The sequence below is a fragment of the Elephantulus edwardii genome, unplaced genomic scaffold (genome assembly GCF_000299155.1).
Source record: "Elephantulus edwardii isolate Elephantulus edwardi_28Jun2011 unplaced genomic scaffold, EleEdw1.0 scaffold00464, whole genome shotgun sequence".
Taxonomy (NCBI): Eukaryota; Metazoa; Chordata; class Mammalia; order Macroscelidea; family Macroscelididae; genus Elephantulus; species Elephantulus edwardii.
In genome coordinates this window covers 32,867-59,076 of record NW_006400214.1, presented here as the reverse complement: position 1 = coordinate 59,076, position 26,210 = coordinate 32,867, and the positions used below count along the sequence as shown (strand labels likewise).

The window sequence follows — 26,210 nt, the reverse complement described above, 5'->3', positions numbered from 1 at the left end:
GGGAAAGAAAACCAACTGACTTAGAAAAAAACATTTATCATTGGCAGTAAGAGAGATGCAAATAAAAACTATAAGGAGATACCATTTTACCCCAGTAGTAGTGGTAAAATTTAACAGGACAGCAAGCAAGAAATGTTGGAGATGGTGTGGAAAAACTGGAACTCTCATACACTGATGATTTAATTGTAAAATGGTACAACCATTCTGCAAGCAGTTTGATGCATCCTCAAAAAGCTGAACATAGAGATTTCATATGATCCAGCTATACCGCTGCTAGGAATATACACCAAGGAAAACAGAACTGAGCTACAAATAGAGATTTGTACACCTAAGTTCATAGGAGCATTATTCATAATAGCAAGAATGTAGAAGCACCCAAAATGTCAATCAACAAATGACTGGATTGAGAAACTATGATACATTCACACAATGGAATACTATGCAGCACTTAAGAGCAACGATTTTGAAAAATACTATTTAACGTGGGAGAGGGTGAAGAGCATTATGGTGAGTGCTAACCTAGTTGCATAAGAACAAATACTGTATAAGAAAATTATTATAAAAGCAGAAGGTTAACCAAGAGACGTATTTCTATGGATATACAAATAAGGAAGGGGAAGAGGTGGGGGTTAGGAAATCACAGGGTAGAAGAGTTTGATGGGTGGAGGGAGGGTGTGAGAAAAATGCACATGAGTGAAACACAATAAAAAATAAATTTAAAAAATAAATAAAAGTTTTAAAATAATAAAAAGAAATCCTTAAAATAAAGTGTAATGGGTATAAAATAATGTTCAACCACAGCATATAAAGCAGACTATCTTTGAGATATGAAGGATGTACCAAATACATTGAGATAGCCTATGTTTTTGACAAAGTCAAAAGAGTGATTTCTATGCTTAATGTAAGAAACGTTTCATTCTTCATTAGGCTGATTCTGTAAAGTTACTTAGGAAGAGACAGACAAACTTACCACCTCAGTGACATAGGTACTAGTTCAATTTGGACCTCCAAGTAAAATTAAAAAGGTTAAGAGTAAAGTACCTTTCTACAAAATAAGAAAACTTACATTGACATCAGTTCTGTCAGCTATCCATCGGGCAATCTGCTCAGCTGAATAACCCCGCACTTGCAACTCATATGTATCACCCCGTTTGGGTTTCCCTTTTGCAGGAAAGTTGATGAAAGTTGGAGCTGAATTCATGTTTAGCTGAATAAAACATAGAAATATCAACTATCAATAAAATAATATTAACTCTTTTAAAAAATTTATTTTATTAATTTTAATGAACATTTACAGAAATTTTGGATTTCCATTCATTCACTGTTGCACTTTTCTCCCTGCCAAGCCCTCCCCCTAGGTCACTCCTCTCTTTGAAAAGTAAAAGAAAAATTGTTTCGTTAGTATACAATCCCCCCGCACCCCACCACCACCACCCCGAGTACACTCCACTATGCAACCTTAATTTCTGGACTCTTGTGATAACCATAATACCCTATCATATATCGCTTTTAAACTGTTCTCTCCCTCATCTGTTTCAATGCAGTATACATAATTCATGCAGTTTTTCTGTCTTACCGCAACCCTGATGTCAGCCCCATTCTACAACACTGGCACTATGCATTATTTGTCCTTTTGTGACTGAGACACTTCACTCAGCATAATGTCCTTCAGGGTCACCCATTTTGAATATTTCATGAGTTCCTTGTTTTTCAATGTAGCATAGTATTCCATTGTGTGAATATACCACAACTTCTCTATCCATTCGTTTGCTGATGGGCACTTGGGTTGTTTCCAAATCCTTGCTATTGTGAACAAAGCCGCAATAAACATAGGTGTGCATATATATGCTTGGATGTCAGTTATGGTCTCTTTAGGGTATATTCCCAGTAGTGGAATTGCTGGGTCAAATGGTATCTCTATATCCAACTTTTTGAGAAAGTGCCATACTGCCTTCCATAGTGGTTGCACCATTTTACACTTCCACCAACAGTGAATAAGGGTTCCAGTTTCTCCACAACCTCGTCAACATTTGTTGCTTGCTGTTTTGTTAAATTTTGCTAGTCTTACTGGAGTGAGATGATATTTCATAGTTGTCTTGATTTGCATCTCTCCTAGAGCTAGGGATTTTGAACATTTCTTCAAATGCTTGTTGGCCATCTGAATGTCTTCTTTGATGAAGTGTCTGTTCATGTCCTGTGCCCATTTTTCAAATGGATTCTTTACCTTTATCTTGTTGTGGTGAAAATAATATTAACTCTTAATAATATCTTGAAACTTAAGTATCTCACAGATGAGGAAGTATAGACTTGGCAAAGTTAAGTGCTTTACCTAGAGAATTAGTAAATGTTAGAGCCAAGGTTCAAATCCAAAGTTGCCTATAATTTTAACCACTATCTTTACTGACAAAATATTAATTCCTAGCTAAATCCTTGCATTTTTTAAAATTAGAATAAAAAATGGTCCCATATTATAAATAGTGTAATCTGTTCAAAAATTATGCTAAAAAGTACATTTATGAGTATTAAATTGATTCTCATTTATGAGTATTAAATTGATTCTTTTGGCATGTAGCCAAGACAAGTTCCAAATGGGCTACATCCTCCTTCTGGAGAGAATAAATTAGGACAGGTCAGTGCGCTAAAGTTATAGCATAAGCAAATATGAAATATTAGCCATATATAGCAATTACCAATTTTTAAGGATTTACAAGCGATTACTAATGAGCATTCCAGTTCTCTATTTTCCATCATAGGATCCATGGTATGCTTAAGAAGAAAACATGGGAATTGCTGAGATAAAGAGACCATCACTCATTCATCCATGTCATTCCTGACATGGACAACTGTACTTGTAGAAAATTGGCAGAACGATCCCGACCAACAGATGCAAGCATCCAATCCCCTTAAATTACACAGTGGAGACTAGCTTACATAAGCAATTTTAACTTGAAAATATAAGCTAATAAAATAATCCAATTCTTTTGCTTTGATTAAAGCCCTTCTGAACAGTAATTTTTCTATTAGGGGAGAGAGTATACTGATTGTTGTTGTTAGGTGCCATGGGATCAAATACTTGTAGCAATCCTATGAACAACAGATCTGAACTCTGTCCTATCCTGCACCATCCTCATAATTTCGGACATACTTGAGTTCATTGCTGCAGCTAATGTGTCAGTCCATCTTGTTGAAGGTCTTCCTCTCCTTCGCTGACCCTCCACCTTTCCAAGCATGATCTCTTTTTCCAAGAAATAGCTTCACCTAACAACATGCCCAAAGTATGTGAGAAACAGCTTTGTCATCCTTACCTGTAAAGGAGCACTACGGTTGCACTTATATGTTTCAAATATGCATGAGATATATTTGGATTAATAAATATGACTATTCAGGTTTTTAGGATTATTTGGATATCAATCAATGAATATGATTATTCTGACCTCTTTGGTGAACTAATTACTAATTACTTAATAGATAATAGATAATGGCTGGTGGACTTGAACTACTTGCCTTTGGGTTGGCAATACAACTCCTTGCCCACTAGGCCACCAGATTTCCCTATTCTAGGTTCAAGATCTGGAAATAAAATTGTTAGGCCATAGGACAGGAACATTTTAAATTAAAATGGATATGGTTAAATTGTCCTTTAAGTGGGTTTGCTAATTTATACTGCTAGTCTATATAGGAATCTATATATTTGTGTTTCCACATCCTTGCAAACAGTAGTTGTGATAAGTGAAAAGGTATGTATCATTCTTACTGTAATTTGTATTTCCATAATTACTAGTAAAATACCTTTATGGAAAACAAGTCTTTTAAAAATATCTTGTAAGCTTTTAAAATCCTTAATGAGCCAAAATAAGATCTGTCATTTTTTGGTAGCTATCACTTTGAATTCATAACTAGTTTTTCTATATTGTAACATACAACACTACTTTTTTAATAAAATTATTTCTTCATCAATTCTATTCTTAAGTGAAATTGGCATTACATTTTTCTTAACTGTAATTAGTATAGTTTGGCTTCTATCTTCATTTAAGCAAAAAATAAAGCCAATTTAGTAAACTTTTTTTACATCACAAGGACAAATGACAACATAATAGAAATCGTACATGTCAACATAATAAAAAGTATAACAATGGCACAGTATTGAAGTCTTTGAAATTCATGCTGAGCATTGCTTTCATTATTTCCCAAAGATTTTAGGCTATACTTCCATTTGACTATTTTTTAATTTTGTCTGTGACTCACTGATTTTTATAATATTTTCATTATTTTGTCCTAAAAACAGTTTATTTTGGAGAATGATCAGTGTGCAGTGGTATAGAACATACATTGAGACACTGTTACGGTCTATATGTGTTAGGTCTGACTTTTTAACTATAATTCAAAATTTATTAACTTACTTTCTAGTTGTTCCATCAATTATCAAAAATGGTTGCATTAAAGTCTACTACGCATTAATTCTTCTATTCTTCTGAGATCACTTTAGAAATTTTAGGGCTCTGATGTAAGGGATGTAGATTTTTATAACTGTTGTGTCTTCTGGGTAGATTGATTCTCTGTCATACACTGTTGTTCCTTTGAGATTAAATTTTACTTCAATCTATTGGTAAAATACTATATTGCTAAAGTATTAATTCTATTGTTCAGATTCCTGGGATTTTTTTAGTATTAACCTTCATCCCCACATCTTTTGTAAAACACTGTTAGAGAAATAATTCTACAGCTACTTTCCTTCTACCTTTAACTCTAAAATAAAGTAAAAGAAATTGATATTAAAAAATAATTGAAGGAGAAAAAATGATTCTGTATTTTGCTAAATCATTTAACAAAAATTTCTTATAGGTACCATGTCTCAATAAATAAGACTTATGAGTAAGATGAGTAATAAGACATATGGTTAAGACTAGGGAGATGGCAGTCCAGATACTAAACAACTGAGACAACAAAAACAAAGATAATACATAAAGATGACAATTATAGAAACTTTGGTTGAAAGAAATGGATAAAGACGTTAAAATATCCACTGAAGGAAGAAATTTAATTTAAATACTGAATAAAGAGATGAAAGAATGAATTGAGAATGAATGTGCTAAGTGCAGCTGATGTTTTAAAATTTTTTTTATTTGTTCATTCATGTACACTTTCCTCCCTTCCTGCCTCTCCTGCTAGAGCTCACTTTATAAATTTTAGGGCTCTGATGTTAGGTATGTGGATTTTTTAAATTGTTGTGTCTTCTAGGTAGATTGAGTCTTTGTCATACACTGTTGTTCCTTAGAGATTAGTTTTTACTTCAAGTCTATTTCCCTTGTAAGACTATTAATTGTCATACACATGGTTTCTCATCATTCATTCCTTTCAGAATGTCCTTCCTCTTACTCATTCCAGTGCAGTCTACCTTATCTACCCATTCTTTTTCTGCTCTTCCCACCTGTCTGTCTCAATTATATTATTACAAGAATGGGCTTATGCAGTAGCTTTCTCTTTGTGCTTGAGATATTTTACTCAGCATAATGTCTTCCAGATACAAGGTTGTTATTTTTCAATGCTGCATAGTATGCCATTGTGTGACTTTACCATAGTTACTCTAGCCATTCAATTGATGATAGGCACCTGGGCTATTTCCACTTCTTTGCTATTGTGAATAATGCTGAAATAAACGTGGGTGTGCATATATCTGTGTCACATCTCTGATTTCTTTAAGGTGTATTCTCAGTAGTGGGATAGCTGGGCCAAATGGTATTTCTATTTCCAATTTTCTGATCAAGCACCAGACTGTCCTCCATAGTGGTTATACCATTTTACATTCCCAACAGCAGTGTATAAGAGTACAGATCTTGCTGCATCCTCGTCAGTATCTGTTGTTTGCTAAAGTGCAGCTTTTAACTTCTGAAAGCAGAATTTTGATCAATTCAGGAACCCAGAACTACAAGGGCATCCATACTAGCAACTGGCTGACAACAAGAAAAGTGCAATCTCTTGATAGTTCCCATAACATTGCAGGTATCAAAGGATTGACTACTTTCTTCCTCCCTACCACTCTGCTCTGGCTACCCACCATGTAGCTAGCAGTATTCTCTTGGCCTTGTCTGAACTCTGCTTAAGACCTGTGCCATTTTGTATCATGCACCAGGAACCCACTTACAGCTCCACATTCAGAAATGCACCTTCTACTTCCAGGTGCTAGTGGTGTGTGCCTGAGGCAGATTGTCTAGTCTATAGTCAAGTCCCTAGATTAATAGAGCATCACATCTGAGTTGGGTCCTTGTCTCTGGACTTGACAGAATCTGCCTCTGACTAGACATCCTTGTAGATTCCATTAGTGACATACGATCAACCCACATTTAAACAGCACACTCTCTAGGAACTATCTCTTTAGGGCCAGTGGAATGTGCTGCCCTTGGGCATCTTGGAATTGGTAGTGGCTAGCTATAGTAGGATGTTTCTGTAGGTTTAGCATCTGGTGCATGTTGTCCCTCACACATGGACATGTGCCTGTACTCTTCCTACTAGGGAAAGGGAAATGTGCTGTCTGAAATGCTGCTTAAGCATGTTGTTGCTATTATGTGCCATAGTTCTTAACCCTGTTCTATCCTGAGCCAATCTCACTGTCTCTGACAAATCTGCTTCCATAACCCCAATTACTGTATCAATCCACCTCATCCAGTGTCTCCCTCTCTTGTGCCGCCCCTCCACCCTTTCAAGTATGATGTTCTTCCCCAAGGATTGGTACCTCCTGGCGACATGCCCAAAGTATGTCAGATGGAGCTTCAAAATCCTTGCTTCCAAGGAACAACCTGGTTTCACCCTCTCTAGGACAGATCTGTTTATTCTCTTGGCAGTCCATGGTATGTTCAATACTCTTCTCTAGCACCACAACTCAAAGGTATCGATTCTCCTTCTGTCATCCTTAGTCACTGTTCAGCTCTCTGATGCATAGCAAATAATTGCAAAGACCATGGCCTGGATCAGGTGCATCTTAGTCTCTAGACTGACATTGTTGTTCTTCAGCAACATTCAACCTGCTGTTCTTCAACCTCTGGAGATGTCCCAGACAGATTTTCCCTTGCAATTCGTCTTTTGATTTATTTACCGCTAGTGTCATGAGTATTGATTGTGGAACATAGCAAGCTGAAATTGTTAACAATCTCAATCACTTCTCCATCTATCATGGTGCTGCCAATTGACTCAGTGGCGTATGTAAGTTCAAACTGAAGCTAAAGAAAATTAAAACAAATCCACAAGAACCAAAATTTGACCTTGAGTCTATTCCACCTGCTCAACTATATAGCCTATTGTAATACCCTGTGTGTATCAGGCTCCAAGTGGATGACACCTCAAATGCTCTCTACCTCTTCAAGCCAGTAGAGTGAACCTTCTCTGATTGGGTGTCCTGGCTGCATCCATCCTCTGAATTTGTAAAGACACCATCCCTGGCCAGAAGGATTGTGATAAACACCACTGAAGCCAGTAGTAATGTCTTTCCAGGCTAGGTTACCTGCCCCTGAATGTTCCTTAGGCTATTAGAAGTGCCCTCATGGCCCAATACCACTTCTTGGGGTTCTCTGTAGTGCCATCAGTCACCTTTCATATGAGCTGAATCTCTGACTAAGGATCTCCTCCTAACATTCCACTGAACCTATAGACACAACTAACCCAGACCAGATATTTTGGTTACATCCACCATAGCGGTGGAAATCTGACAATTAGGTGCTAAGGCACCAACCTCCAAAGTCCCTTTTTAATTCTCATTTGTTTCATTTCATTGTCTTTTCTCCTAATTTCTTTCATGTTCTTGTTTTACCTTTGGCTTTTTTTCTTTATCTTACCTATCTTTTTCTGCGTTTCTATTTTGATTCTTATTAAAATAGAGAATAGCAGTTATGTGGTTACAATAAAGGCTGTTGAAGTGAAGAGGACTAGAACTACTATTTTAAAAAAATATGTTCTATGGAATCTGAACAAAATATTCCACTAAGAGGTTCTCAAATTTATTACATTCTCCATCCTATATTTCCTATTAAGTATAATATGTATTTTTGTTGTTGTTGTTATGTGCCGTCGAGTCGTTTGCGACTCATAGCGACCCTATGCACAACAGCCCTAAACCCTGCTCTATCCTGCGCCAACTGCACTGCCTCTGACACGCCCATCCCAATTACCCGAGTCACCGAATCAATCCATCTCATAGAGAGTCTTCCCCTCTTGCGCTGTCCCTCCACCTTCCCAAGCATGATGTCCCTCTCCAAGGACCCGTCCCTCTTGGCAACATGTCCAAAGTATGTCAGACGAAGCCCCAGAATCCTTGCCTCCAAGGAGTAGCTTGGTTTAATCCTCTCCAAGATGAATCTGTTTGTTTTCATGGCAGTCCATGGTACATTCAGTACTCTTCTCCAGCACCACGGCTCAAAAGCATCCACTCTCCTTCTGTCCTCCCTAGTCACTGTCCAACTCTCTGATGCATAACAAGCAATTGCAAAGACCATGGCCTGTATTTTGTTGTTAGGTATGTAAAATACATCAAGTATGACTCATAGCAGCCCTATGCACAAACAATCTGAACACTGTCCTATCCTGTGCCATCCTCACAATCTCTGACAGTCAAGCCCATTGTGGCAGTCATTGTATCAGCCCACCTGGCTGAGGTTCTTCCTCTCCTTTGATGCCTCTCCACCTTCCCAAGCATGATGTCCTACTCCAAGGAATAATCTTTTCTAGCAACATGTACAAACTATGTGAGATGAAGCCTTATCATCCTTGCCTCCTAGGAGCACTCTGGTTGCACCTTCTCTCAGGTATATCTGTTTGGTTTTATTGGCAGTCCATGGGATACTCTCCAACACTACAGGTCAAAGATACCAATTCTTTTTCTGTCATACTTAGTCTTTGTCCAGCTTTCAGATGCATGCCAAGTGATTGAAAAGACCATGGCCTAATCATGTGCACATTAGTCCTCAAATTGACATCATTACTCCTCAATAATTTGGAGAGGTCCCTGACTACAGACCTTCTCAGTGCAATACGTCTCCTGAATCAGTACCAAGTGTACTGATGGTGCATCCAAGTAAGATGAAATGGTTAACAATCTCAATCCTTTTTCAGTCCAAAATGATGCTGCCCATTGGTCCAGTGGCAAAGGGTTTTGTTTCCTTGACGTTGTGGCACAATCCATATTGAAGACTGCAGTGTTTAACCTTCTGCAGCAAGTGCTTCAAGTCCTCTTCACTTTCAGCAAACAAGGTTGTGATATCTGTATAACAAAGGTTATTAATAAGTATTCCTCTAATCCTGCTCAACATTTTTCTCCATAGAGACCAGCCTTTTCTCAGCATATAGATTAAGTAGGTAGGGGGAAGGATACAACCCTGATACACATCATTTTAGTTTTTTTTTTCTTTCTATAATTATATTTTATTAATTTTCATAAACATTTACAGAGATTTTGGGCTTCCATTCATTCATTGTTGCACTATTCTCTCTACCCTCCTCCCAGTTTGTTCTTGTCCAAATGCCACAGTGCTTGTCAAAGCCAGTTCTGATTAATCTTCTTTGTCAGTGTGTCCTTTGCCATTCCCTATCACTCCTCCCTGAGAGAGACTTCACCCTGAGTCATAAGGAAAAGGGGATGGCGTATTCTCTTAGCTACTTCCTGCTGAAAAGGGACGCTGTGGGTTTCAGGGTGAAGATCATTTTAGTTTTAAACCATGCAGTATACCCTTGCTTTGTTGACACAACAGCCTCTTGGTCTAGGTGTAGGTTTTGCACAAGCACAGTCAAGTGCTCTAAAATTCCCATTCTTATCAGTGTTAACTATAATTTGTTGTGATCTACACAATCAAATGTCTTTGTACAGTCAAGAAAGCACAGACAGACGTTTTTCTGGTATTCTTTGCTTTTATCCAGGAACCATCAACATAAGCGATGATATTACTGGCGGTATGTTGTTGTAAGGTACATTATAAATTGTACTGCTAAACTACAGGGGGCACCTCTGAGGGTCTGAATCCACCAGTGGCTCCATGGGAGAAAGATGGGCAAGCTCAAAACCCACTGGAAAGCGATGTATGATAGGGTATTATGGTTATCACAAGAGTCCACAATTAAGGTTGCATAGTGGAGTGTATTTGGGGTGTGGGGGGACTGTATACGAAAGAAAGAATTTTCCTTTTACTTTTCAAAGAGAGGAGGGAACTGGTGGGGGAGGGCTGAGCATGGAGAAAAGTGCAATATTGAATGAATGGAAATCCAAAGTCTCTGTAAATGTTCATTAAAATTATTAAAATAAAATATAAAAAAAATCAAAAGAAAATAAAACCCACTGGAAGGTTAGCTACATATATACATACCTATGTATGTGTATGTGTATACACACACATACATATACATATATAAATGTATATGTGAGAGATTTATCTGAAAGGTAAATCATGCACTTATAGAAAGCAGAAAGTCCCATGTCCATGGCGCATAACTGTGAAGATTGAAGAATCCACGATCGGCAGATGAGGTCCAAGGAACCAAAGTGATGATGAGCTAGATGCAGAATTGAAGTTGAGCAAAAAAGTAGGCCAGATTTGCCAAACTTCTTCATTCACTTGATGCAGACCAAACCCCAGTGACTAAACCCCCCAACTGACTGGTCATTCATAGCAAATCCTATCAAGGGAATAATTACACTATGTCAGACCTTGTCAAAGAAAGGACCACATCCCAACTGCCAAACTAGAGCATCCTAGACAGCCAAGCTTACATAAAGCCTTAGTAATCACACATAGTTTAAACAATCAGTTTAAAAACAGTTTTCTTTTATTTCATGGTACCAATAACTGTACAACATCTGAGATTTTACTCTGCTTGTAAGATACCAAGTTAAACTGCCACATTTTCATGAATTCAGGATGCACAAGACTATGAGAGCTGAAGGACTTTGTTAATTAAAACAATGGCAGTAGTCAAAGTATCGACATTTTCTTGTACCAGTTTTGCAAGCTCTCATTTCCAAAGGGAGCCCTTTCAGGAGCCTATTATAAGAAGTTTGATTATTGCCAGGACTGGGAGAATGACACATATTCAAAACAATGCAACTAGCTGTCATCTTTGAGCTAGTTATCAATGTTTGCAACTTTGTTGATGAAGATTTAGTTGCTATGCAACACGAATGTTGCACTTGTTTTCAAAGTGTTTACTACTAGAGTGATGACTCACAATTTTTCCTCCTTTAGCTACCATGCTGGTACATCCACATTCAAATTTGGGTCCATTCTGGTTTTGTTTCATCAGCCATGACTGAGCGAGGAAGAACTGGTTCGAAGCCCCAAGTAATTCTTCTCAATAATACATCGTAGAACAAATGCTGACAAATGTTACAGAAAATACAGAGAGAATATTTTATGAAGGTCAATAGACTAGTTAAAAGGCTCAAACAAGAAAAGATGAGGGTTTTGGAATAGAAAGAAGGAATAGCTACAGTAGATGTTGTAGAAAAAGAGAAAAGATAGCAAAGAAGTGTCAGTGATGATATAAAACACAGAAAGATCAGACTGGGTAGGAGAAAAGTTTAATTTTGTACATAAAGAATTCTTGGATCCAGAAATCATCCTTATGAAGATGCAAAGCAATCATTTCTATTTAGATATTTTAATTTTTATACAATTACTACTGAGTGAAATATGCAGATATAGAGGAGTTCACACACTCACTCAAAGCCATCAAGCTGAAACCTACTCATAGCTGACCATGCAGTGGGTTTTCTAAGGCTATAAATCACACAAGAGTAGATTGCCCACCTTTTCCCCTTAGGGTCACCGGTGGATGCAAACAACCAAAAAGCACTGCCTTTTGAGTAACAGTGCAGCTCCCTATGGAGTATAACACCAGATCTCCCCATATATGAATTAGATGTATTTACATGCAAAGACAAAATTGAATGAGTCCATAGTGTTTATACACGAAGGGGGAAAATTGGTAGAGAGAATGAAGTTAAAAATACAGGTGCAAAGAATTATAATTGATAAAATAGGGAGATACAGAATTCAGGACACAAGAAAAGGTTTAGCATTGCATGTTTGTTGTTGTTATGTGTCATAGAGTTGGATCAACTCATAGCTGACCCCTACATGGGAGGAGACTGCCATCTTTCTCCTGTAGAGCAGCTGGTGCATTTGAATTGTGTGGCTTTGAGTTGGAGCACAACTCCTTACCACCATGCCACCAGAGCTCCCTTAGTTTTGTATAAGAAGAAGCTTTGCCATTAAGACAAGAAACAAGGGAGTAAAGATAAGTAACTGCTTTTTAAAAAGCTGTTCAAAGTGACTACAACATTGCACAAAGATCCTATACTGGCAGATTCATGCTGTGACTTTTAAAAAGTATTTGACAGATACTATTCAGTTTTTATATTCAAATGGCTTAGTGTTGACAGCTACTTTTCATAATTAGCTCATGTGTTAGTTTTTCATTTACCAACTACTACAGCTCTTGCATAGGACCAGTTCTGTTTTACTGTTTGTGGCCATTCAACAAAAAAAAGGTTGTCTAAATTTTACCTAGTCCTACTAATAGAATAAACCAAAGATCTTACCATCTGAAATACATCAGAGCCCTCATCAAAATCAACCATAGCAAAAAATATCTTGTTGGTAAATGCACTGGAATATCGCCAGGAGTTAGCCAGGATCTGGAATTCTTCATCAGCTTGCCTAGATAGAACCAAATTGGGGAAGACACCACATAAGACATATTATACACGTAGTCTAGTATATCAGAAATAAAATAGATCAAAGCAAGCAATAAAAAAGTGTTTCCAAGGGGCGAAATATTTTTTTTAAATTACTAGCAAGGTAGGGACCTCTAACAGGATTAACAAACATTGTCATTGTTTTGGCATAATGGAAAACAAAGTCCATGTGTTTGGGTGCTCCGCTCATGTGTCAGAAAGTCTGAAGATGGCACAGAAGAGGATGAGGTGCTGCTCTTGTGAATAAGAAAGTGTGATCATGGCAAAGGAGAGGACTGGGTGCTATAGTGAGAGAGGGATTGTGAAAATGGCCCTGGAGAGGATGGGGTGTTGCTCTCGTATATTGTTTACATGTGAATTTAGATCAGAAAGTTGTAAATATATGACTCCACATCATACTCTGTACCTGGTGCCCATTGTTATGGATTGATTTATTTTCCTCTAAAATATGTGTTGTAAATCTTAACCTCTATGTCTGTGGTTCGAATTTGGAATGGGGTGTCTTTGCTACTTAATTGGTACAGAGTATATCTTAAGCTACTCTCCTATGTCCTTCATGAAATTTACAGTATTTATTATGGAAATAATTCATTTGGTACTTATATTTCAAGAGAAATTTTCATGTGTGTAATTAATTTCCTTAAGCAGGTATCTCATTTCAACAACACCAAATATACTATATTATAGACATTGCCATTACTTAATTTTCTAGCTGTTGAATGACTTTAGGAAAACCTGGGCCAATTTTAAATTTGGGTTTGTAGAAATAAGATACTAAGGAGTCAAGTTACTAAGAATTCCACTTATTTCCACTTAAGGTAAAATTGTTAAGGATGGCTATTGAGAGAAATAATTGAACTTGTAAGTTAATTCTTTTTTTAAAAAAAAATTATTATTTTATGTGTGTGTACCGTCAAATTGGATCTGACTGGTACAGGAGGAGATTGCCCCTCCTTCTCCTGCAGAGCATCTGGTGGATTCGAACTGTGTACCTCTGGGATGGCATTGCAGCTTCCTGCCACTAGGCCACCAGAGGTCCCTGCAAGTTAATTCTTTACAGGGTTATTTTTTTTCTTTTTTATTAAGATTTGGGTACATCAAATAAAATCACTTTTTTGGGGGGTGGAAAAACCAAAACCCACAATAGAAAAAAAATTTTCCTGGGCTACAGCCTTTACAGGGTTACTTTTTCATTTCCTTTAATATTGTCATTCTAATACACAATAATCTAAAAATGTAAGTAAAAACACATTTTAAAATGAAAAACTATTTTAGTGTTTTTTAATTTTAGTCTTTTAAATATCTACTATTTTCCATTTTTCATAGTATTTTTATTTTAGAAAAGATCAAATTGTATTCCTAAAGCACTAAGAAAAATAAAATGAAACCAATAAGCCACTGTCTTATCAAAGTTTATGTTCTAATTTCCATGTTACATTAAATAGAAAAATAATCTAGAAAAAAGAAAAATATATTTCAATTGTGCATTTTTGCTTTTAAAAAAAGTTCTGTTCTTTTTAATCCAAATTGGTTTTACTCACTATCATTCCATTAATAAATATCTCTAGTTCTAGGTATACCAGTTAGTTTTTGAAATATATTTCATTTAAAAAAATTTTTATTAATATATTTCTTTTAAAATGAGGGATTATTTGCTTTACCTAACTTCCAAGATTGTTAACAATAAAACATGAGTATAAAGCTGAAAGTGCTTAGAAATAGAAAACACTTTATCAGAGCTCCTCTAAATGCTTATATAACTAGATACCAATTTAAAAGGTGATTATTTGTTTTTAAAGTTATCCCTATCATAAAAAGGAGGTCTAGTGGTTTAGTGGTAAGGAGTTGCCTTGCCAAACCAAAGGCATGTGGTTCAAATCCACCAGCTGCTTCATGAGAGAAAGATGGGAAATCTCCTCCCATGCAATTTATATTCTCTGAGCACTTGCTGGAGGAACAGTTATGAGTCAGTTCCAACTTAGAGACATATAATAACAACAACTCCTCTATGAAAAATACCATAATACTTCAACCATGCTCTTTGCTTTCCTCACTTAAGGTCAGCAGTCCAAACTCACCAGTGGCTCTGTGGGAGAAAAGATCTGGTGAATTGCTCTTACAAATATTTACTCGAGCTTTGAACAAATTCATCCCCATTTGGCTATGGCTGACAAAACGAAACGGAAACAAATCCAAATGTAAAATATGTAGGTGATTCAGAAAGATAACCAGAATAAAAAGAATTATGTGCTAATGCTCTGCTAGAAACCTAAATCTAGAAATCTGCTAGAAAACAAGGGTAGTATGCATAGCAATCAAATTTCTTGACCATTTCTAATAAATATAGAAATGGTGAGCCTGGTTAAAAAATGACAGCCAATTTTGCCTCTCAGACTGTGTTGCTTTCAGTAATCTTGGCAATTAATACTCCAATCTAGCTATGCTCTTCTGAGTCTCCCATTCTAAGGCTTTGACCATAATTTCCCCCATTCCATTACACAAAATTTTTAAATTTAGGGAGCTCTGGTGGCCTACTGGCAAGAAGCTGCACTGCAATCCCAGAGTTACGGTGTTCGAGTCCACCAGATGCTCTGCTGGAGAAGGAGGAGCAATCTCCTCCTGTACCAGTCAAATCCGATTTGACGGTACACACACCAAAAAATAATAAAATAAAAAAATTAAATTTAGGTCTGTTCCAATTTCACTTCATCAGCCGTGATGGAACTGGTTTGAAACTCTGGGATTTAGAGCCTAGAAAACACTATGAAGCAGTTCTACTTTGTCATATAGATTACTGTTGTTGTTGTTGTTATGTTCAATTGAGTCTCCAGTAACTCATAGCGACCCAATGTACAACAGCTCTGAAGCCTGCCCTGTCTTAAGCCAGTCTCACTGACTCTGACACACCTACCCCACATTGCCCTAGTCACTGCATCAATCCATCTAATCCAGGGTCTTCCTCTCCTGCTCTGACCGTACACCCTTCCAAGCATGATGTCCTTCTCCAAGGACTGGTCCCTCCTGGCTCCATGGCCAAAGCATGTAAGACGGAGCTTCAAAACCCTAGCTTCCAAGGAGAAACTTGGATTCATTCTCTCCAAGACAGATCTATATTTTCTTGATGGTCCATAGCATGTCCAAGACTCTTCTCTAGCACCACAACTTAAAGCCATCAATTCTTCTTCTATCCTCCTTAGTCACTAACCAGCTCTCTGACATATAGCAAGTAATTGCAAAGATCATGGCCTGGATCAGGCACACCTTAGTCTCTAGACTGATGTTGTTGCTTCTTAGTACACTGGTAAGGTCCCTGACAGCAAATTTACCTAATGCAATTCATCTTTTGATTTCCTGACTGCTGGTGGCAAGAGTGTTGATTGTGGAGCCTAGCAAGCTGTCACTGTTAACAGCCTCAATCTCTTCTCCATTTATCACGGTGCTGCCAATTGGCCCAGTGGTGACAATCTTTGTTTTCTTGATGCTGAACTTCAATCCATATTGAAGACAATAGTCCTTGACCTTCTTAAGCAAGTGCTTCAGGTCCTCCTCAGTTTCAGTAAACAATGTTGTGTCATATGCATAACACATATTCCTTCTCATAAAGCCCAGCCTCCCAAATAATCTTTTCTGCATATAGACTGAAAAGGTATGGAGACAGGATGCATATCCCTGACATAGTCCCTTCTTGATTTTGAACCATGCAGTGTTTCCCTGCTCTGTTCTGAGGACTGCTTCCTGGTCCAAGTATCGGTTTTGTATAAGCACAATCATGGAATGAGTCATAACTGGCTTTTTGTTGTTAGGTGCCATTGAGACAACTACAACTCACAACAATTCTATTAACAACAGAGCTGAACCTTGACTTTTCTTGTGCCATCCTCAAGACCTCTGATATGCTCAAGGCCACACTTACAGTCCATCTTTCCATCTTGTTAAGAGTCTTCGTTTCTTTCTCTGATCTTCCATTAATGACTTGATAGCAAATAAAAACAAATCCAAACAATTAAAAATTGATCATAACGGCGAGCTCTGGTGGCCTAGTGGCAAGAAGCTGTACTGCAATCCCAAAGGTGAGCAGTATGAATCCACTGCTGGAGAAGGAGGGACAATCTCCTCCTGTACCAGTCAGATCCAATTTGACGGTACACACACACACACACACACTTAAAAAAATTGATCATAAAAGGGAAACAGCATCATTATATGTTACTACAGATATCTTAAGGCAGTAATACAAATTATTAATGTGCCCATTGAACTAATTGAGTTCTTTTATCAATTGAGAAGTGGTTAGTGTCTTATGAGTTATTTAATTTTAAAGTTCGTACTTGCATACGAAACACTGTCTATGAAGTTGGAGAGCAGTGAACATGACTATAACGGAGTAGTTTCTTGGTGGGGCTTTAACAAGGCGACGAAACTTGTCTCCATTCATTCTTATTACAGGCCTTTTACTAGTCCATTCCATCAGCTGACTAACCTTTTCAGATAACACCATCTAAAAGACAAAGGAAGCATGATGTTAACACACTCACAGGGTATTTAAAGTTCCTTTTACAAAGGTAACTTACTTAAAAACAAGACTAACAAATAGATAACTAAAAAATTAAGTTTGGTATCTCACCTGATGATAATTAATTTTAAATTATATTCTTCCATAATGAGTTTAATCAAATTTTGTAATTTTTAATAAGAAAAGTTGTATACTTTCTTTTAAATTCATGAAGACTTTTTTTGTTGTTGTTTTTAGTTTTGGTTTCTTTTTTAAAAAATTTATTTAAAAAAATTTATTTAAACTGTGATTTTAATGAACATATACAGAGAAGTTAGATTTTCCTTCATTCATTGTTGCACATTTTACCCTCCTCCCTCTCTTCCTCCTCCCCTAGTTCACGTAAACATTTAAAAAAATATTCATTCATTGTTGCACAATTACCTTCCTCATCCCCTCCCCCAAGTCCTCTTAGCAATGATATACCTCTTATTCTGGGCTTTGTCGCACATATTACGCCTAATCATATATTCCATTTAGACAGTTCTTTCCTTCATCTGTTCCAATGGAATGGTCATTATCTATCCACTCTTATCCTATTCTCCTCCCAATCCCCCATGTCAGACCTACTTTATAACAGTGGTGCCGCTAAGCACAGGTTGTTGAAACTGCAGTAACCACCGCCTTCTTGACAGAAAGAAAGAAAAATAAAAATAAAAAAAAATAACAGTGGTGCTATGCAGTATTTGTCCTTTTGTGACTGAGATATTGTGCTCAGCATAATGTGGTCCAGGATCATCTATGTTGTATAATGTTTTATGAATGCATTATTTTTCAGTGCTGCATAGTATTCCATTGTATGAATGTACCATAGTTTTTCCATCCATTTGTTTGATAGGCACTTGGGTTACTTCTATCTCTTTGCTATTATAAATAGTGCAGCAATAAACATGAGTATGCATATATCTGTTTGGATGGCAGCTCTGGTTTCATTAGGGGTTATTCCCAGTAGTGGCATTGCTGGGTCAAATGGTATTTCTATTTCCAACTTTTTTTCTTTTTTTTAATTGAAATTTTAATGAAAGTTTATAGAGAACATGGATTTCCATTCATTCATTGTTGCACATTTTCCTCCCTGCCCAGCCTTCCCTCCAGTTCACTTTTCTCTTTGGAAAAAAAAATAATTCATTGTTATACAACACTCTCCCTCCTCATCCACTTTAATAAGCAGCTCTTATTGTCATGCAAATAATACTTAATCATGTATTTCTTCTAAGCAGTTCTCTTCCTCATTTGTTTCAATGCAGTGCACATTCTTTAGCCCCTCTTTTCTTAGTTTCCCTCTAACTCCAATGTCAGTCCTGTTTTATAACAGTGGCATTATGAAGTATTTGTTCTTTTGTGACTGAGATATTTCACTCAATGTAATATCCTCCATTTTGTATAATACTTCATGAATTCCTGTTCCTCAACGCTGCATAGTATTATATTGTGTGACTATACCACCCCTTCTCTATCCATTCATTTGTTGATGGGCACTTAGGTTGTTTCCATCTCTTTGCTATTGTGAACAATGCAGTAATAAACGTGGGTGTGCATATATCTGCTTGGGTGGCAGTTACGGTTTCTTTAGAGTATATTCCCAGTAGTGGAATTTCTAGGTCAAATGGTATTTCTATTTGCCACTTTTTGAGAAAGCACCATACTGCTTTCCAGAGTGGTTGCACCATTTTACATTCCCACCAACAGTGAATAAGGGTCTCAGTTTCTCCACAACCTTGCCACCTATGTCCAACTTTTTGATAAAGTGCCAAACTGCCTTCCACAGTGGTTGCACCATTTTACATTCCCACCAACAGTGAATAAGGGTCTCAGTTTCTCCACAACCTTGCCACCTATGTCCAACTTTTTGATAAAGTGCCAAACTGCCTTCCATAGTGGTTGCACTAGTTTACATTCTCAATCTCTCCACAACCTCGCCAGCAATTATTGTTTGCTGTTCTGTTGAACTTTGCTATTGTTACTGGGGTGAGATAATATCTCATAGCATTGTTGTTTTTATTTGCATCTATCTGATAGCTATTGATTTTGAACATTTATTCATGTGTTTGTTTACTGTCTGAATGTCTTCTATGGTAAAGTATCTATTCATATCTTGTGCCCATTTGGCAATTGGGTTGTTTACTTTTTCTTGTTGATGTGCTGGAGTATTCTATACATTTTAGATATGAGTCTCTTATCAGCTATCATGAAGTCTAATAGAAAGCATGGTTGCAAACTTCCTTTTCCACTATATGGAAAGAAATTTTTCTAAACGATTTGTGAATGAGAAACAATATACAGATTCTTCTGATCAAGTATAGGAATTTTAAAGAGTTTTATCTGTTATCAAACTTCAATTTTGGGACAGGAATTATCCTTACACACTGTGAATGAGGAAAAATGTAGCATTTCTCCCATTCATGTACATAAAGTCAAGAGCTTTCTATACTGAGTACATTTTGCTGTGTAAATAAAGGAAATGTTCCTACATACTATATGAATAACAATAATTTCTCTCATTCAAATTCATATTTGTATTTGAATGAAAAAAGGGATTGTACCGGGGGAAAGGGGGTTTTCAGGTTTTCAAAGTACACTGTGAGTCATAATAACAGGAAAGGTCCGAATATATCTTATTAATGGGAAATCAACATACTCTTCCATTAAAGGATATGAAATCAAGAGTTTCAATTACATGTATTCATTCAATGTAACTGTAATACAGAGAGGAAGGTCCCAATACAATCTATGATGACAAAATAATGTACTCTTTTTCCTATTCAAATACATGAGTTTTATCTGTTTTTAAAGCATAATAATACAAGGACAACAAAGCTCTCAATATAGTCTGTGAATGGAGAAACAATGTATAATTTCTGTAATTCAAGTATAGAAATTGAAAATGGAATTTCAAAGTACAAATTATGTTACAATGATGGGAATATTTCAAACACATTCTTTTTTTTATTTTGGTAACTCTTTAATATTTTTACATTTTTTAAAAAATATTTTTAAAATTTTTAATTCCCCAAAAGAGAATTTACTTTTGACATCAAGACCAGTGTCTAAGTGCAACAATGAATGAATGGAAACCCAAAATCTCTGTAAATGTTTATGAAAATTAATAAAATATAATTATAGGGGAAAAAAAAGACCAGTGTCTAGTCTGAGAAATAATCATACTCAAACTCTTTAATTTCTTTAAAAAAGTCATTGTGATAAAATACATGTAACATGAAACTTACCATTTTAACCATTTAAATTCAGTGGTTAATGAAATTCAGTGTTGTGCAACAATCTTCCCTATTTGTTTCCAAACTTTTCAATCACTCCAAACAGAAACACATTAAGCAATAATTGACCACAAGGCTCTCTCGTCAGCCCCTAGTAATCACCAGTATATTTCTACTTTATTGTCTGTTCTAGATATTTCTGATTGGTTAGAATCATAAAATATTTGTTATTTTGTGCCTGACATTTCATTTTACTCAGCATGTTTAAGATTCATCCATGTAATAGCACATATCAGGACTTCCTTTTTCTTTATGGCTGAATAATTTCACTCTTTGTATAGAATATTTTTTCCAAATAATAATGGTTTTTTTTGGTTTTTTGTTTTTTAATTTTTTTTATTTTTTATTTTTGTGTGAGTGTACCGTCAAATCAGATCTGACTGGTACAGGAGGGGATTGTCCCTCCTTCCCTGGCAAAGCATCTGGTGGATTCGAACCGTGGGCCTCTGGGATTGTAGTTGCAGCTCCTTGCCACTAGGTCACCAGAGCTCCCCTTCAAATAATAATGTTATGTTTATTCCAACAACAGTGCAAAAAACACATTGACCAATGTAAAATGAATTGTATCATTAAGAATTTAATGATAAATTTAATGACTCATAAAAACAAAACCGCTATCTAAAAATATAAAGTAAAAATATTAAGTCAGCCAGGCAATATCCCCAACAATACCTTTCCATGGTAATTATAAGCAACAATTTGGTATTTTTTTTTAATTTGGTATTTTTCTTCCCAGATAACTCATAAGCCTTTATATTTTTTACTGTTTACTTTTATGTAAATATTGCTGTACTGAGAAGAATTTAAAAATAAAAGCTAAACTAGAAAGAGCTATTCAGTTATATTTTAAATGTAGAAAATGGTAAATATAATAAGTTATCGTATGCTCTGACCTATAAAATCCTGAATGTTTACAAAGAAACAATTAGTTAAGGTATCGTTAATCCTTAAAACGAACCTAAAATAAGACAACAAATATGGAAATGATGAGCAAAAGTACAGTACCTTCAGTTATAAATCCATTGCTAAATCAACTTTTACAGTGTTTTTGTAAGGTCAAAATCAACACATAAGAAAAAATAATAAATGCAAAGAATAAGAAATGCAGACTTCAGCCTCATATATCTTAGAATCCTTAATCAATTTAATCAATTTTTTATTAATATGAAACTAACCTTTCTTTCTATTTTGACACTAACTTTTCAAAGTATTTACACTGTGTCTCTGGAATATGAAAGGTTTATAAAACTGCATTTTGAATCTAGACAAGAAAAAATAGTTTTCCGTTTGCATTTCTAAGAAAGGTCTAATGCACTGTTTAAACAAAAAGAAAAACAAGGTATACGACCTTTGTAGGTGAACCAATACAAAACAAAATTTCAAAAAACACCAAAAAAAGGGGAGGGTTATATCCTTTTAATAAATGTTAGTTAAATCAGGGCTTCTTTTTATTTCTTTAACCTCAAAAGAGGTTGATTTTAGGGAGCTCCGGTGGCCTAATGGCAAGAAGGTGCACTGCAATCTCAGAAGTACACGGTTCAAATCCACCAGATGCTCTGCTGGAGAAGGAGGGGCAATCTCCTCCTGTACCTGTCAGATCCGATTTGACGGTACACACACAAAAATAATAAAATTTTTTTTTAAAATTTTTTAAGAGGAAGTTGATTTTATATAAACTGCATATCTACCAGTCAGATCTGATTTGACGGTACACGCACACAAAAATAATAAAATAAAATTTTAAAAAATGTAAAAAAAAAAAATAAACTGCATATCCAGAGAGGCCAAATGTGTGTTTACTTAGTAATATATGAGTACATTTGTAATTTCTAGGCAAAATTCAATACAGTGTGAGAAGAAAAAGCTGTATTTATGGCCTATGATAACTATTCATTACCAGAATACACCTGTTTGAGTAAATTCAATTCCACCCTAGGTTTTCTTTTTAAATCTCTTCTTTCAGTGAATACATGGATTTTTCTTATCCAAGTTCACACAAAATGCATAGGAAAAACTTAGTTAAAATGGCAATTGCAGTAGCTTTGGCTTGTTTTACAAAGACTTGTTACAATTTTTTTACAAAAAATAAATTTGAACTTCCATATGTATAATTGTTGTTAGGTGCCATCGAGTTGAGTGCGAACCTATGAACAAAAGATCTGAACCTAATCTTGTTCTGCATCATACTCACACCTCCTGACATACAAGAGCCCACTGTAGCAGTCACCATGTCAATCCACCTTGTTGAGGGTCTTCCTCTCCTTTGCCAACCCTCCACCCTTCCAGCATCATGTCCCTCTCCAAGGAATAGCATCTCCTAACAACATGCCCAAAGTATGTTAGGCAAAGCCTCATCATTCTTGCCTTCAAAGGGCACTCCAGCTGCACCCTCTCCAAGACATATCTGTTCATTCTCTTGGCTGTCCCTGGGATGTTCAGTGGTCTTCTCCAACACTACAGCTCAAAGGCATCTATTCTTTTTCTGTCATCCTTATTCAATATCCAGGTCTCGGATGCACAGCTAGTAATGGGAAAGACTATGGCCTGAATCGGACACACGTTAGTCCTCAAACTGATGTCATTACTCCTCAATAATTTGGAAAGGGCCTTAACTGCAGGTTTTCCCAGTGCAATGTATCTCCTTATTTCCTAACTTCTGGTACCAAGGGTGTTTGTTAATTGTGGATCCGAGCAAGATGTATCATTAATCCCCTTGAAAATAAGGCAAAAGTGAACAGACATAAAATTTCCTAAGGCCAAAAAGTACATTCCACATTATCTTTCTAGAGCTACATTAAAACAAAAGTTTCAGCCCAAACTTTTTTTTTCCCCAAAATTTAGTCAAATGGCAATAATAATATGTTGAATTTACCTTGTTTCTTAGGTGTTACACATTAAATATCTACAATCTTATATAAATCTATATACAAGATAGTTTCCTTTACAATTCATACTACAGAATGTCAGTGTCGATGCTTTGAAATACATTCTCCTTTTGACCAGTACTATTACAGATTTAAAGAATAATAAATTAAAGCAATAAAAAGTGACATCTAGTTAATGATAACCATGAACATAACCACACAGAGAGACAGAATTAAAGTCAGAGAAGGAAACTGTTAATGTATATTATTATTCTCCAGTTAGTAGTGATCACATCCAGAAAGCTCCCTCAGAGATACCTGGTTAGGGCTAGTTAAATTATAGTATTTAAGGACAACAATTTTATAAGAATTACCCAAGTTTTTAATAGAAATTTTAAAAGAAATAAACAATGCTCTAGTCGCTTAACTGTGAGTCAGGATAGAATGTGGAGGCAATAATGTAGACTCACAAAGTGACAAGATGGCAAGGAAAGTTTATTATCACGCTCAGTGGTTACAGTGAAGGCTACAACTTGGAAGTGCAAGCAGATCCTGAGGAAGTGTCATTTAAGATGCTAAAAACAATATAAACATTATCCTCAACATGATGGCAACAGCAACTAAAACCCTAGTGTTCACCTGTGCAGTTGGAGAGCCCCCAGGGGGGAATACTTCACTGAAGGCCCCAAGTTTATATGAGTGTAAGCTTCCAGGGTGTTGCCACTTTAAAGTACCACTATTGTTCTATGAAGACTCACTGTGCAGCATGTCATCAGCAATCCAGTCTCAAGAATTCACTTGGACACCAGAAGCTCTGCCGGGGAAGGAGGGACAATCTCTTCCTGTACCAGTCAGATCTGATTTGATGGTACATGCACACAAAAATAATAAAATTTAAAAAAATTTAAAGAAAAGAATTCACTTGGAACAGAGTGAGGCTATATTTGGCACAAGAGAAGCAGAGTTCTGTTAGCAACACTGGGATCTGTTCTCTGCTCTGAACATGTCCTGATCCAACTTAATTTTGTCCACATTGTTTTCTTCATTAGGAAAGCTTTGGTGGTGTGCAAGAACATTCTCTACCAGAAATCGGGCTGCTTCATACATGTTCATATTATCCTTTGCTGAGGTTTCAAATCGCCCACTGAAAATATGTTCTTTGCAGAACTGGTTCACCTGGGGAGCGCTATGGCCATCACCGTTTTTCTGGTCACACACACTTTAGAAGGCAGGACAGCAGGGATAGAGCTACAATTTGGAATATACAATTTACTTTTCCATTTTAAGACTGCTTCAAATATAGACCCATGTGATATGTCAAAGACTACATACAAAAGCACCAACAGCTTCTTTATAATATACTCAGGTATGTTGTCAAATCATTCTTGTCCTTCGATGTCCCACAGCTGCAGGTACACCAGCGTCTTGATGTCCCAGTTAAGGACCTTTAGTGCGAAGTCTACAGCGATGGTGGTGTGGTAGTGCTGTGAGAAGAGCTGGTGGACGCAGCGCTTGATGATGCTAGTCTTGCCCACGCCCAGCTCGCTGATGACGAGCACTTTGAAGAGGTGCTCGCACATTCTCAGGCACTGCGGTGGTGCCAGTGCTTTGGCCTGGGTCCTTTGCTCGTCCGCCCACCATGAGCACGCTGGTTGCTTGAACCCGCAACGCACCACCCAGCCCAGCAGAGTCCCGCAAGCCACCTCCAAGGTCTGAGCCCTCCGCCCTCGCTCCTGGGCCCTCACCCAATCAACCAGTGGCCAACAGCCACTCCCCGTGGCCCGCCTGGCCTCCCAGTGCTGCCTTAGAATAATTATTTTTAATATTTTTATACTTAGAGTTTATTTACAAAATTCAAATAGTTTTTCGCACCAGAACATTCCCATTTCCCTCACCCCCACCCATCAAATTGTATACCCTATAATTAATTCTCCCCACTCCCCGCACATCCTCACCATTCTTCTTCCACACACCTCCCCGCCCCCGCCTTGGATCCTCATACTCATTCTACAATAATGGTTTTATACAGTATTTGTCCTTGTGGGACTGAGCGAGTTCACTCAGCATAATGCTCTCCAGTCCCTCCCAAGTTAGGGAGTAACTTTATACTGGCCTTAGAATACTTATTAATGCTCTAAATTTGGAACTACTTCTTTTTCTTGTGAGCTAACTGTAAAGAGGTGGTTTTAAGAACTTACACGTAAAAGTCCTGAAGCTCCACCATCCATTATAGATCTCATATGCTCCAGGTTAAGAACTGTAACTCATAAATTCTATCCTGTCATGTATGTCTTTTGGTAAGAAATATAATGGTCCCTTTTTTTGGATTCAGCATTTGTCTATGTATTTTTGCTGATAAATATTTTAAATTGGTGACTGTTAAATGTCACAAACTCCTTTCAGTGCCTACAGAGCTTAGAGCCACTATTTAGTGGCATAAGCCATAGGGAGTTTCACTGCTAACCCAAAGGCTGCATCTCTGGTGGTTCAAGTCCACCAGATTTTACTTGGGAGAAAGATGGACATTGCCCGCCTGAGTGACTTACAGACTTGGAAATCTGATGGAGGGTCATCTATGAGTCTTGTTCTGACCTGATGATTGTTGTTGTTGTTGTCATGTGCCGTCGAATCGTTTGCGACTCATAGCGACCCTATGCACAACAGCCCTAAACCCTGCTCTATCCTGTGCCAACTGCACTGCCTTTGACACACCCATCCCGATTACCCCAGTCACTGAATCAATCCATCTCATAGAGGGTCTTCCCCTCCTGCGCTGTCCCTCCACC

The 26,210-nt window shown here is 36.9% G+C and overlaps 1 protein-coding gene across 1 annotated transcript in view; it reads right to left on the bottom strand.

Annotated features, from left to right (window-relative positions):
• The window catches only part of MAGT1 (magnesium transporter 1), a 153,425-nt gene that overhangs the window by 97,349 nt on the left and 29,866 nt on the right, over positions 1-26,210 (bottom strand). Inside the window, exons 2-4 of the mRNA XM_006902874.1 lie at positions 17,062-17,231; positions 12,578-12,695; positions 1,067-1,207 (exon numbers count right to left, since the gene is read on the bottom strand). Of these exons, the coding sequence (XP_006902936.1) occupies positions 1,067-1,207; positions 12,578-12,695; positions 17,062-17,231 (429 nt within the window). The remainder of the gene's footprint in view (positions 1-1,066; positions 1,208-12,577; positions 12,696-17,061; positions 17,232-26,210) is intronic.